General features: G+C 36.5%; 1 protein-coding gene across 5 annotated transcripts in view; it reads right to left on the reverse strand.

Moving 5' to 3' along the window:
• Positions 1-608: 608 nt before the first annotated feature.
• Tpd52l1 (TPD52 like 1) overlaps positions 609-14472 on the reverse strand; it is a 96247-nt gene continuing 82383 nt past the window's right edge. Inside the window, exons 5-8 of one of the 5 annotated variants that reach the window (XM_058583721.1) lie at positions 10258-10272; positions 8701-8739; positions 5731-5791; positions 609-1267 (exon numbers count right to left, since the gene is read on the reverse strand). In XM_058583721.1, the coding sequence (XP_058439704.1) occupies positions 1139-1267; positions 5731-5791; positions 8701-8739; positions 10258-10272 (244 nt within the window). In that variant the 3' untranslated portion in view covers positions 609-1138. The remainder of the gene's footprint in view (positions 1268-5730; positions 5792-8700; positions 8740-10257; positions 10273-14472) is intronic. The other 4 variants (XM_046458669.2, XM_058583723.1, XM_046458670.2 and 1 more) reach the window with 4 other exon arrangements.

Raw genomic sequence — 14472 nt, forward strand, 5'->3', positions numbered from 1 at the left:
GACTGGATGGATTGTTGTACTCCATAAATTGGAATAGAATTTTTCAGATTGGCTTTATTGCACTATGTCATTTTTTTCTATTTCTAATTAATAATAAATACAAAAGAAAAAGAAAAAAATCAACATGCTTTCATGTGTGTATGTGCATGTATAAATGTGGCCTTTTTAAATTGTGTATTTTACAAATATGTCTTAAAGTTAAATCCCTACTACTTAATAACGAATGTATGTTCCCATTTAGAAGAAATGAGAAACATATAATATGGAAGGTAAAAGTGACAATAGAAATATGAGTGTTAATAAAAACATCAGTTTTTTCAACATATGAAAATTTGTAGACTTTACGGGGTTATAAAGCTCTGCTTCTCCCATTGTATAGCTGTCCCCTTTTTAGATATTCCTTAGTTGAGTAGCTACTACTCTATGAAGCAGAATTTTAGAATGGAAGATTATTTTAGCATCATAGAATAACTGAAGTTATAATTACTTTCATGTATCTGTCCTGTTCACCAAGTTAGAAGTTGATTTAAAATAGCATGTGTAGAATAATATATCAACTTTTTAAGCCATCGAGAGCCCTGAAGACAAAGAAAGCAAGAATTCTGTCATTGTTAAAATCAATTATTTTAATTGCTTAAATAAACATACATAATTGATGTAGGTGCGGGAGATCACAAGCAGTTTGATGAAATTTGCAGTGAGTCATCTTACTGCTGGAGACAGTCATAAAGAGCTCCACCTGTTGATCTGACCAACTGAAAGAACTGGTCACTCAGTCTTCAAGGACATGCACATTGTAAAGGAGGCCAAGCAAAAATGAAAGCAAATAACTAATAGATATACATTTGGGAAATAAACGTTGAATTTCACAAACAAGTTATAACCAATCATGTACCTGCTCCAGTTGGGACATTTTAAAAGATAGCAATCCATGATACAGAAATGTGAGGGTCAAGTGGTCTATCATCAACACACATACAGATAGAAACCATTCAACTTTCTAGAGAGGCCCTTTGAATAATAACATCAAGACCTCAAGTTTTCCCAGTGAGATTTTGGTCTTCTTATCTGGGTGTGTGCAGGCAGAGATGGGCTGGGCAGTGGCCAGCCTCTGGGTGCGACTGCAGGCTAGCTGGACCTAACACTGCAGCTCCTCCTCCTTGGCCTGCTGGGGGCCTCCTGAGGAGCTCTGGGCGCTGGCGTGGGCTGTAGAGCTGAGGACCTCCTCAAAACTGCCTCCTCCATGGTTCGTCCCACCTACTTTCGTCTGAAAAGGCAAATCGGCAAAAAATGCAGTTAGTTATTAATTATCATCTTTGCAAATGTGTTTATAAGAATGCCAAAAACTTGATTACTTTTAAATTCAGAAATACTGTCTTTCTTTGGAGATAAGTGAAAGATGTAGAGAAGTTAGTTTCCTTTAGCAGAGTGATAGAATGTATGTCATTCATACTTTGATCTTGGGATAGGATTCCAGACTTCAACTTTGCACAGTTTTAGTAATGTCCTCTAATTGTTCCATATCTAAGATTCTCATCCTTTCAAGAGTATAATCAGATCTGTAGACTTTCAGTATCTACCCCACTCACCCAGAGAACTGATTTCATCAAAATGGAATTGGATTTTAGATTAATTCTACCAATTTTACAAATGTCTGAATATCCTTATGTGACTTATACTAAGGTTTTCTATTTGAGATTTAGCAGGACAATCTGAATTTCTGAAAAATGATTCTTGACAAGAAAGAGTGGCTAAATGGAACATGATTTCTGGTCTCTGCTTAGAGATCTGGCAATGGATCAAGTCCAAAGTACTGCTAATTTCACATCTTTCTAGGCAACTGCCTTCAGAGTAGGAAAACCCCTTAGAATACAAGTTAAGATGCTTCACAAGGCTCTCTTGTATACTTGTAATTGACTAAAGAGAAACATGAAGGAATCAACTTATATTAAAAAAAAAAAACATGATTAAGTATTATGAAAGATTCTTTATTAAAAGTCCTTCAAACAAATATTTAATGGTCCAAAAACACTTGATGCAAGTTTTACTAATATTTGCATTGGTCTTTCCTTATCCATTCCCAATGTGGAAAAGGAAGATATAGTAGAGACAATGTTTTTGCTGAACTGTTATCTATACCTCACAGTCGTCAAATGATTGCTCAGAGGCACAGGCATGACACAGGAACATGTTCATGTCCCTCACCTGCCTATTTGAACAGTTGATCAGGGTTTAAAAGCAGCTCATTCATTGCAAAACAAGTATTTTTTTTTTTTCTAATTGTCACTAAAATCCCTCTCTGCCTCTTAAATTCAGCTACTAAACTGACATTTTCTATAACACTTGGGTCAGAGAAATTCTTTCTGTAAAGGGCCAGAGAGTAAATATTTTAGGCTTAGGAACCACAAGGTTTCTGTCACAGATATTCAAACCTGCTGCTGTTGAAAGTAGCCGCAGACAGCATCTGAGTCAAGGAGCATGGCGGTGTTTCAATAGGACTTTAGCTGAGGACAGTAGGATGTGAATGTCATGTAATTTAATTTTCTATGTGATAAAATACTCTTATTTTGATTTTTTTAACCATTAAAAATGTGAAACTATTTTTAGCTTATGGATGAGTCAAAAAGTAGGTGACTAGGTGAATGTGGCCCATGGGCCTTATTCGTGGGCCTCTGTACAGAGAACTGGTCCCTCCTCTCTGTTAGCACCTGGGAAAGGCATGGTGCAAGGAGAGGCTCTCAAATAAGATTTTTCATTGTACTTTCTTTCCTGAGAGAAACAAAATAAGATTAATTCAATGTGATCTATTCTATTAATAGTTCACATTATTTTTCTTTTTTTTTTTAAAAAAATCCACATTCTCTTTTGGCTTCTGTTTTGCAATAGAAATCACATACAGTATTCAATCAAGTGAATACAAATTAATGATGTTTTCTTCTGGGTTTTGCTTCTTCTACTCTTTGGTTTTCTCAGATCAAAATAGTAAAAACAAGGAGAAATGGAATGCTTTGAACGAAATCAGTCTGGCAAAGAGGCGGGTGGAATATAGGGGCTTCCTAACCCCATGGGCTTACTGATGGTCACTGCAATACTTTGGGCAAGGACTGCAATAGATGTAAGCCACAAGCCTTTGCTGGAGCTTCTCTTCATAAGGACCTTTCATCCAAAAATTTGTCACTTTGTCCCTAAATTTATAATTGTTCTTTGTACAAAATCTCATTTGAACTGCCAAGCTGGGGTTCCTAATCTCAAAATGAAATAGCTGGTTGAGAGGACACAAAGAAACAAAAAGTATAATATTTCTTGCCCTCCCTTTTTTAAGGTTTTGATTTAAGCCATGCATTCATCAAAAAGTAGGTGCACTAAAAATATGGTCTGCTTGATGCAGATGGAGAATGAGTGGCAGGGATGTAGTTGCCCATGATTCACTGGAGCACAGCTGAATATGACAAATTTGGTTCCATGGGTGTTGTTTCTGTATCTGCCTGTTTGTCTTGGATGAAATAGATAGGATGCTCCTTGACTGTATAAGTGACACCAGAAGAGATGTCATACACTAATACACTGCAAGGGTGTATGCAGGACCAAATTTTATATGCTTAGGACTGAATATAAAGAAAGAACAGCTGATTTGGTACAAATGCCACGTGGTGTGCTTCAGATTGCATGAGGAGATGCCAGGTGTGGACCTTACTTCACATAACATCTTTTCTCATAGAACGTAAGTAAGAGTTCTTAAAGCAGGACATGTGAATGGAAATACAATCTGGAGAACTGCAAAGACTTCTATTCATCCTCACTGATTCAGGAGCCATTCCCTCATCAGAAAACAGCCTCAGGATCCACAAATGAACAATAGAGACATTTTGGAGAAGATTTAGAACACAAGTGTAAACTGCAGAACATAGTTCTAGAAAGGATTATATGGATCTCTAATTTAGTCTAGAAGGGGAAAAAGGACTGAGAAATATGTAATTGTTGAGGAGGTGGGAGGTTTTACACAAAGCACGATTATCAGGTATTCTACATTTCCTAGGTGGGCAGAAGAAAAGGAATTAGGCATTGGCTTTGAGACAGGAGATGTGTGAGATGTGAGTCTTGTTAAACCCGTGGACAGTCGTACAAGCACAGAATCCACTCACAGGAGATCTCAATGCAGACCTGGTGGGCCAAGTGGGTACTGGGCATCTCTGAAGGAGGGGCAGGCACTATACCTTCTATCCCTATAAGCTGAGGACAGCGAGGCTGAGAGTGTTCATCAAACACTTATAAATCCTGTGTGAACCATGAGCTCACCAGCGCTTCCCAAAGAAAATGAAGATAGATTGTTCTTTATTCTTCTTTAGTTTCTGCTTATCTCCTTCTAAAAAAACCTAAAAAGTACAACTTGTCCTTGTCAGAACATGTCTAACAAGCAACAGGTCCATTCTCCTTGGGCTAAGGCTGAAAACTAAGTTTGAGAAACTGATACTTAGTATTTCCAAGACTTTTGTTTCTATACTAGATGTTCTTTGAAGAGAAATGTCCACCACACTACGTACCCCTCCCATTAAAAAACCGTTCCTGGTAATGGGATGACTTAATGGCTCCTGGCTAAGTGACGGTGTTGACAAGCAGAGTAATAAAACTGAGAAGTAGAAACTGTTGGTGAATGAAACTAGTGAAGGCATGGTAAATGCTGAGTAATAATTCCCTTCTTAGGCCTGTAACACCTGACTGCAGGCCTAATAAAGTAGACCTTCCACTAAGAGAAAGACCCTTCAGGTCACTAAGAGCATCTGTGACCTGTGGGAGGAGTAACTCTTACCCTCACCTGCACCCAGCAGGCAGCACCCATGAGAGTCCCACAGTGAGATCAGGAAGCAGCTCAATAATTGCAGTGCACACAACTGATTTTGATCTGGTGAAGAAGCATGCCTTTGTAGTGCTAATAATTACAAGATCTCATTAAATCACTGTTTAGATGATATTTTTTAAAGCATAATCTTAATAGTTTCCATCATTTTTTCTTGTTTTAAGTTTATGCCTTTTGAAAGCAGACTGACTTTATTTGTTCTTTTTTCCACTCTGTAGATTAACTTATCTATGCTTAAACAATAAATCTAGTTAATTTTTAAAAATACTATGTAATAGGCATATTTTCTGTTTATACCCAGGAATCAATGCATTACAATAAAATAGTGCATTGTGTGGCTCAGTTCAATTTTCTCTCCATGAAAACTGTCCTGTGCTGTGCTCAGGATATGAATTTGGTAAACTAGCCTAGATAGACGATGGCGGGTGGATGGCATTATAACACATAGTACCTGCTTTGTTTTTGCTGGTGCATGTTCAAACCAGAGGAGCTCGGGGCTGTTATGGAACCTGCTCTCACATGCTGAACTCAGAATTCAGATATCCTTGATTCTACCCACAATCCTCTTTCACATATCTACATTCAGGCAGACAGCATTCAAGATGAAATGGTAGACACAAAGCCAGTTCATTATAATGAGCAATTTCACCCTTGAGTTGTTCGTACAAACAACTCTAAGGATGAAGCAACACTAATCCATACTGATTTTATCTACAGAGTTATATGAGAAGCAAAGGGTCTGCCTTCATTCAGGTCTAACCTTCTTGCTGCCCTGAATGCTCATGGCCCTGCCTTGCCCTCAAAACTAACAGCAGCAATAACTAAGCTGTCCTGATGGAATGGACCCAATCACACGAAATCCACTTCATCTGTACCTTAAGGCTTGTGACAGTTGTCTCAACCCTCTCCTCAAATGATTTGAAAGTAGGAGAATTCCTAAAATAACAAAAAAAGAGAGGTCAGCTCCAAAGACCTAGCGTCTTAGCAACCATGCTGTTTGGTTTTCTGCTCTGATTTGTAAACATCGCCTCTGCACCAGAGCTAGCTGTCAGCTTGCCACCTACAACAACCATGTTTAAAATATGTTCCACTTCTGCTAGGTTAGGTCCAGAAACCATAACCTGACATGGGATATTTCTAAGGAAAACAGTTAGATGCTCAACTGTGGAATAAATAGTACAGTATGTGGCAATGATACAACTATAATAATTCCACAGTGCATCATAAATCATTTCCAATGAGTTAATGAAGTGACAATAGCTTAATTTTTCACTTGCTAATTAATTGCTACTATCAAAACATTCCTCTTCTTCTGTTTCTTTCTTTCTTATTTCTTTTTCTTTTCTTTCTTTTTTAAAAATTTTATTTTTTGTAAGCAAATGGAAACTCAGCCTGAAGAGTGTCATGTCTGAAGTTTCTACTTGGAATTTTAAAGTTATTTATTTCAGTAAATATGAGACAAGACAAAAATAGCTCAAGGGGGGGGGGATGTTCATAAAAGTTCTTTTCCATGCCTTAAAAAGTCATCATATTGAAAACTTCCATAACATGGTGTTTCTGAAAGTTCATGCATTCATTATTTTATGTTGAAATGTATCTACAGACTGTCTCACACCTGAGGAAAATGGTGTTAACAGCATATAATTTTCCTCCCAAAGAGGATATGCCTTTTTGTTCTCTTACCAGACAGAACTTTCACAGTTCATTGGCATTTGATTTGTAACTCATTCATTGTGTTTAATCTACATAACCATGTTTTTTGCTTTCAGTGTAGATCCTTCATTGGTGATTTCTGGTTTCTTATTTGGGATTTGGCTACATGACATTACAATTTAATGAAGCCATTACCATTAAAATTGATATCACTAAGTCCAAATAAAAAGATAGGAACTATATTTGATAAGCCACCTGTTATTCCCCAATTAAGTATAGATACAAAATAAAAGGAATGGCTTATAGAAACTTTATAAGGAAGAGTGGCTATAAAATATGGATTTTACTGAATGTTGTAAGATGAACCATGCCCCTAAAACTATCAAGAGGCAACTAATATAGAAAATATGTTTTTGAATTTGACTTTGACTTAGCTAGGGATTGCCTCCTGAAACTTTGGTGCTTCGAATGGCCAAAAATGCACCTCCATTTAGGCTGTGTACATTACTGGTGAGTTCAGAAGAGCTGGGCATGGCATCACACCTTCTATCTATGTGACTGAAACAGTCAAATTCCTATAAGTAGTCCTTTATAATATTTCTGTTTTATGATGAATATATTAATGAAATTATACTTAAGTGGCTCAAAAGTATATAGCTGTGGTGCTTCACTTCTACTACAGGTTTCATTTGGCTGAGCCTGCTCCTGTGACCCACTGTCTTCCCCACAGTGGACATATATGTTAGATGATTAGAATCCATTTTTTCTTTAAAAAGCTAATTTCAGGAAATTCATAGGGATTGCATTTGACCTATAAACCACTAGATGGATTCCTGGTTCATAGAGCAAAACCATACTATTTTTTTTCTAAGCTGCCTAAATTTAAAATTTATTCAGCAAAGGAGCTCATAGCTTTGTGTTATATTATTTCATCTGAGTGCTTCATTTGATGAACTAATAATTTTGAATATGTATTCCCTATTTACTCTCAACTATGGAAAATCAAATATTGTGGTCAAATTTCCAAATCAATCAATTAATCAAATAACCCCAGTGTAGAAGAGACTTCATGAGAAATAGTAGAACAAACATCCCTCTAATTTAATTGTTCCAGAATGCATGCCAGAGAAGAAGGATAAATTGTTTAATCAGATTTAATCACATCATGTGCAGCTATAAGCTTGTAGCACTGCAAATGACCCTGGAAAGAATTTGGTTTCTATGGTCTCAGACTATTAAAAAGTAACTGAACTTCCTCTATTGTGTATCAAAACCACAGTGTATATGCTATTAAACAAGTAAAAGGGTATAGTTCTGACTAAAGTGGGGGAAGGTCTCAGAGGCCTGCTCTCCCCACCACCAATGGTCGCCCAGACACCTCTAGGGCTCTACAGAGCACCTTGGAAAGAGCAGCAAATCTGGTTACAGCTTCTTATTTTAAATATGCCAAAAAATTGATACCAATGAAGTGACTTTGTCAAGGCTGCCACATTCATCCTTGGCAGAGTTGGTACATCATGTGTCTTCTAATTCCCAACCATACATTCCTCTAGACTATTAATTTGATTTTATCTGATTGTACCACTAAGCCATACAACCTGAACCTGGGAATGTCTTTCTCATAAGTTTTCACCCAGTGAGTATTTTTGTGACATTTATAGTTCAACAGACATCTCACCTTAATATCTACCTGAAACATCCTAGTGATATCCTTTCTAGGACTATAGACTTATACTTTTATTTTACAGTTTCTCCCAGGCTTGCATTTAGTTATGTTGAAACAACAAATGTATTTCCACCCTTGCAAGTGTGCTTGGAATGTCCTAGACCTGCACTAAGTTCTTAACACAGGTTACTTTGTTTTGGTGTCATAGCATCCATAAGAGGTGGGTCTTATTTCTTGCAATGTATGAATAAGAGAAAGGAGATTGCAATAGGTCGATAAAATAAAACAGGAAAGGCTGGATTCAAGCCAGTGTGTCTGGTCAAAGGCCCAAGCCCCTTACACCATCCTTCTATAGAATTGAGTCTTAGAGATCAGCAGAGAGAAGGATGAGGTAGACCATGATACTTCAGCAATTTCCTTTCACATAAAGGCATGTGCAGAGGGAAGCTTACAACTAGATATCAATAAAGTAACATTTCATATACATTCTGCATCAATGTTATGTAAAATATTTTACACACATTACCTCATAGCAGGCATACTTATGGAATGACGAATGGAGTAACTTCAGGACAAAAGCAGATTAAAAGAAAAAAAAAGAAGATAGCACAATATAAGTACATGAAAATCTCCCTCTTTGCAGTTCTAAAACAGCAATCTCAAATATCTGAAGTATTCCTTGCCCATCCAACCGAGATATTTGTTTTCCTTGGGCATAAGGGGCCAGAGTCAGCTTTCAAGGATATGAAGGAAGAATAGCTGGTTCATGGTCACATACTACTCTATTTACTGAACGGTCCCTATAAGAAATATGATAATATGTAGTATCCTCCTGGTCAGCCAAGTAACTCATGGGTATCTTCTACAGGTCTAACCTGGGTCTCCACTCTCTTTTCCTTCTCAGGAAGACAGTAAGGAGTGAAGGGTAGTACCCAGGAATTAGAGCCAGGCAAGCAGAAGCTAGTTGTTCCATTGCAGAGAAACTGTCCAGAGAAATGTACATGATTAAAAAAGACATTCAAGGAAGTGCATGCCAGGCTAACACAACTCACACAGTTCAACATGGAAGGACAGACTCCTACCTCCACTGTGGTTTAATTGTTAGGGACATCTGGTACAAATATAAACATTCCTGAGAATTTTAAGGGATTCATCCTCTTAATCCTGTAAGAGCTGACTCATCTCTCCCTGCTCCCTTGTTATTTTCTATTGAGTTCCACTCAGAAATCAGGCTGAGCAGAGGGAAAAAGCAAGATGAGGCCCATTTTTTCCTGGATTGATGCTTCTTCCTCATCCATTTTTCAACGTGGTCCCTGTTTTGTCTTCTCTCAAAGAGGCTAATAGGTCTTGGATAAATTTATCACCCTTCCCTGACAATATCCATTGACTTCAATAGTAAGGGCAGCACTTTATTGGAATGCAAAACAAAACAACAAAGGAATTCAGGGGATACTTAGAGTCTTACCCTAAATACTCCATACATATGTTATAGGCAAAAATATTTCCTCAGAAATTACATTTGAAGACATCACTAAAAGATATTCAACATTACCAACCTGTTTATCTCTTTTAATACAAGCAATTACTTAGGAAATTCTTTTTAAGTTTATGGTGAAATTCTAGCTAAAAGAAGGCTTAATTCAGAGGCAGGAGACTGACCATTGCAACTTCTTTACATATGGGCTTTTTCACCCACCTTTCTTACCTTCAATTTCAGAAAGTACAGAAAGTTGAAGATGGAGATATATCCGCACAGGTAACCATGACAAGAAATTCAGAGAAACACAATAATCTAGAGAAAATAATTTTCCTATGTGCAGATTCACTTTCTAGAAGTTTTATAAAAATACATTATTCTCAATTTGCACTTGCTTTTTTTTAAATTTTCTTCTTTCTAGTCTTAGAATCTTGCCGACATAGGAAGAAATATTGCAGAAGATTGCTCAGCAAGTGAAATGGTGCAAATATTAGAAATGAGATAAATACATGCTTAAATAAATTCAAATGTATTAGGTGTCCCACAATTGGTATCTTCCTGGGTATGTACACTGTCTGGAAAATAGTCTAGCAGAACAGTGCTTACCCGATGGAGTGAGACCTGCATCCAGGCAGCATGGGAGAGAAGAGCAGGAGCAGAGTTAGCACGTAGGATTTAAAGAAATGGCACTGACCCTTGTTTTCCCCTCTCAAGAGCTTAAAAACAAAGATGACATATTCCATTCACCATTTTTTGGGGGGTGGGATGGGGGAGTACCAGGGATTGAACTCAGGGGCATTCAACCACTGAGCAACATCCTCAGTTCAATTTTGTATTTTATTAGAGACAAGGTTTCACTGAATTTTTTAGCATCTCGCTGTGGCTTTGAACTTGTGATCCTCCTGTCTCAGCCTCTGGAGCTGCTGGGATTATAGGCATGTGCCACCACACCTGGCTCACCTTTTTTTTTTTTTCCTTTGAGTATACAGTTGATTCACTGTATCTGTGAGAGATTGGTTCCAAGACCCCATGTGGAAACCAAGATTTGCAATGCCAAAGCCCCTTATACAAAATGGTGTGGTATTTGCATATAACCTAGGCACATCCTCCCGTATATTTTAAATCATCTAGAGATTCTTTGAATACCTAACACAAGGTAAATGCTATGAAAATATTTGTTATACTGTATTGTTAGAGGAGTAGTGAGTGATATGAAAAAAAATCTGTATCCATTCAGTAAAGATGAATTTTTTTTCAAATATTTGCAACCTGCAGTTGATTGGATACAGAGGGGTAACCCAGGGATACAGAGGACCAACTGCATTTTTTTTTCTTTTTTTTTTTGTGGTGGCGCTGGGGATTAAACCCAGGGCCTTGTGCATGCAAGGCCCTGAGCTATGTCCCTAGCCCATCAACTGCATTTTAAAACATGTTTTAAAGATTTTTTAAAAACCTATTACAATTTGTGCTTCTTTTTTTTTTTCATGGCCATATGAGTAACATTATGTGCCTCCTCCAGACATTTCATTCTCACTGGATTATAGGTTTGAACAAATTCACTGAGAAATTCTGAAAAATATGCCAATATTATTATGAAAATGTTTCCAACACTTTCCATTTCCTCCATGGTACTTTCATAAATGTGATTTCATTTTAATTTCACAGTAAACATTTTGGTGAAGCAGATATTATAAAAGCTATTTTATATAGAGAGAAAGAAATTGGACAATTTCATGACTGGCCCAAGGTGACATCACCTAATTGTAGTCAGGTTAAAATGAAACTATTATTTAGCTCAGGAAATACAACTTATTTTTATAAAACATATAAATTCTGACACAGGGATTTTTATTTTATTTTTAAAAAGCTCATGTTGTCAGATCGATTTTTTGCAATGTTCAGGATTAAACCCAAGGCCTCGGGCACACTAGGCAAGTCCTCCACCTCCAGCCCTTTTTATTTTATTTTATGTTACTTTGTTTTATTTTGAAATGGTCTCAGCAAGATGCTCAGGCTGGCCTTGAACTTGCTATCCTCCTGCCTCAACCTAATGCATAGTTGGGGTTACAGGCTTGTACCTTCACATCCAGCTAATTTGGAATTATTCTAAAGAAAGAGTATGAGATACTGTTTTTCTCCTAAGACATCTAAATTTGGCTGATAATCTTTTTGAACAAGTTCAGAAATGTGTTCTCAGAATGCACAAAAGAATTTTATCATGTAACTACTTAAAATCTAGAATAAGATGATACTTTAAACCATAAAAGGGTTTAAATTAAAATATCCGTGCAAAGATGTTAACATTTCCCCCACTGTCATTTTATAAATTGGCACATTGATTTGAGCAAAATGTCAAAACTTTGTAATTTTTCTCATTTAAGAGTCTTTATTGAACTTAGGAAATATTAAAATTTTATATATATATATATATATATATATAATTTTAATATTTATTGTTTTTGCAGGGAATTATCTTCATTAATACACAAATGTTACACATTATAACTTGAGAGAAATAAAAATACATAGCTCTAAATTTTTCCAACTTCTCAAAATATTTCAGGACTGTATTTGAGTCTCTAAAAACATAGGCATCATTTTGTAGTATTTTTAGCCAATTTATAATGACAATGTTGTATCTTCTTTTCTTGGTATAAGGGATTAAACCCTATGGTGTTTAACCACTGAGTCATATCCTCAGCCCTTTTTATTATTTGAGACAGGGTCTTGCTAAGTTGCTTAGGGCGTCACTCAGTTGCTGAGGCTGGTTTTGAACTTGTAATCCTCCTGTCTCAGCCTCCCAGGCTACTGGGATTACAGTCATGTGCCATCTTGCCTGGTTCAGTGTTGTATTTTCTCTATGAAACAATAATTAATGAAAAGTGTGGAACTCCTAGAAAATAGGTTATGCACTGTGCTAAAACAAAGCCACATTAAAACAGGAGTCACCACAATCTGGATATGATATTGAATTAGTGTATGAACAAGATTATATCAACATACAGCATATGTGCAACACAGTCTTCATTCCTCATTATGTGCAAAAACAGTGAGGAGCTTCACAAAACACAGTGTAGACTCCCGTTAATGGATGCTTCCTAATTTCCATCATGTGGGATAACCCTGAAACTAAGCTTGTCACTTAATAAAGATTAAAACTAGTACTCATTGAGTGTAAAATATATGCCAAACTCTCTTCTGCATCTTTTATAACTAAATGTTGTTGCTACCTTGTGTGTGTGTATGTGTGTGTGTGAGTGTGTGTGATGATGGGGATCAAACCCATGGCCTCCTGTATATGAAGAATATGCTCTAGCACTGAGCTATACCCAACATTGTTACTCTTATCCCCATTTTGTAAATGAGTACACTTGAGTACAGGAAGCTAAGTTATACTGGTCCTCTTCTTCATTTGATCACCTGAAGCCAAACCACCTGAGAGCTTGTTACAAAGGCAGATTCCTAGATTCCATCAATACCCACTCAGGCACAATCTTGGAAAGGTGAGACACTCATTTTAAACAAGCTCTGGGGGTGTCTGCAAGATCCCCTAAAAATGGAGAAAAACTATTCTATTTGGCACTATTATGCAGAGGTCCAAGCATTCAAGTGAAAGATTTCAACTGTGTGTGTCTAGAAAATAAATTTTATAAATATGGAAAAATGTATTTTCTCTGGTATAACAAGTATTAGGGTCTTTCCTGTTCTAAAGGATTATGAATTCATTTAGAAAAATGTTTCAATGCCATTAAAATGACTACAAATCTTATTTGTTAAACTCTGGCAGTCACTAAAAATTCAGAAAGTTGACCTGTTCAATGCATGTTGCCTCTGAAGAATTAGAATTGCTCTTGATAGTGCAGTTTAGTAAAAATTAAGATAAAAACAATATACTCAGATTCACACATATGTCCTTACTTAACTCTATCCTCATGAATGCTTAATTGTTAAGGTGGTTCATGAATATTGGCATAATCCACCAAGATATAAATATTTGCCTCCAGGTATCAAAGCTGCAGATAAATAAGTAAAATAAGAATTGATGGCCAGGCACGGTGGTGCATGCTTGTAATCCCAGTGGTTCGGGAGGCTGAGGCAGGAGGGGCACAAGTTCAAATCGGCCTCAGCAACTTAAATCCTAAGCAACTTAGCAAGACCTCGTCTCTAAATAAAATATAAAAAGGGCTGGGGATATTGCTCAGTGGTTAAGTATCAAAAAAAAAAAAAAAAAAAAAAAAAAAGGAATCATGCTGGGTATAATGGCACACACCTGTAATCCCAGCAGCTCAGGAGGCAAGGCAGGAAGATCTCAAGTTCATGGCCAGCTTCAGCAATTTAGTGAGGCTCTAAGCAACTTAACAAAACCTTGTCTCAAAATCAAAAATTTGCTCAGTGGTTAGGCACACTTGGGTTCAATCTCTGATACCAAAAACAACAACAAAGAGTTTATTAACCCAATAAAATACACAATTTCTTAAAAGAAGAAATTAGAAATTTCCTTGAAAAAGTTTTAACAATAAAATCTTGATTTCTAAAGAGAAAAATGAAATTGATTTCTAAAGAATGATCTCCTAAGGTATATTAGCCAAATTAAAAATAAACTGAAACTGTTTTAACTAAGCAAAAATACCAGAGTAATAACTCTAGATAAGTAACTTCCTTGACTGTAATATTAAACAGAAAAATGGCCAATACTACATTTTTTTCTTCTGATACCTACAGTGAGGATGTTTTGTTCTCAGTTTAAACTACCTTCCTATTCATCCTAGTTTTATTTAACAGTAATTCTAAAAATGACTACAGTATAGAAGGTATTTCCTT

Source organism: Marmota monax, unplaced genomic scaffold, assembly GCF_021218885.2.
Source record: "Marmota monax isolate L192 unplaced genomic scaffold, Marmota_monax_Labrador192_F-V1.1 WCK01_AAM20220418_F8-fsc00198, whole genome shotgun sequence".
Lineage (NCBI taxonomy): Eukaryota > Metazoa > Chordata > Mammalia > Rodentia > Sciuridae > Marmota > Marmota monax.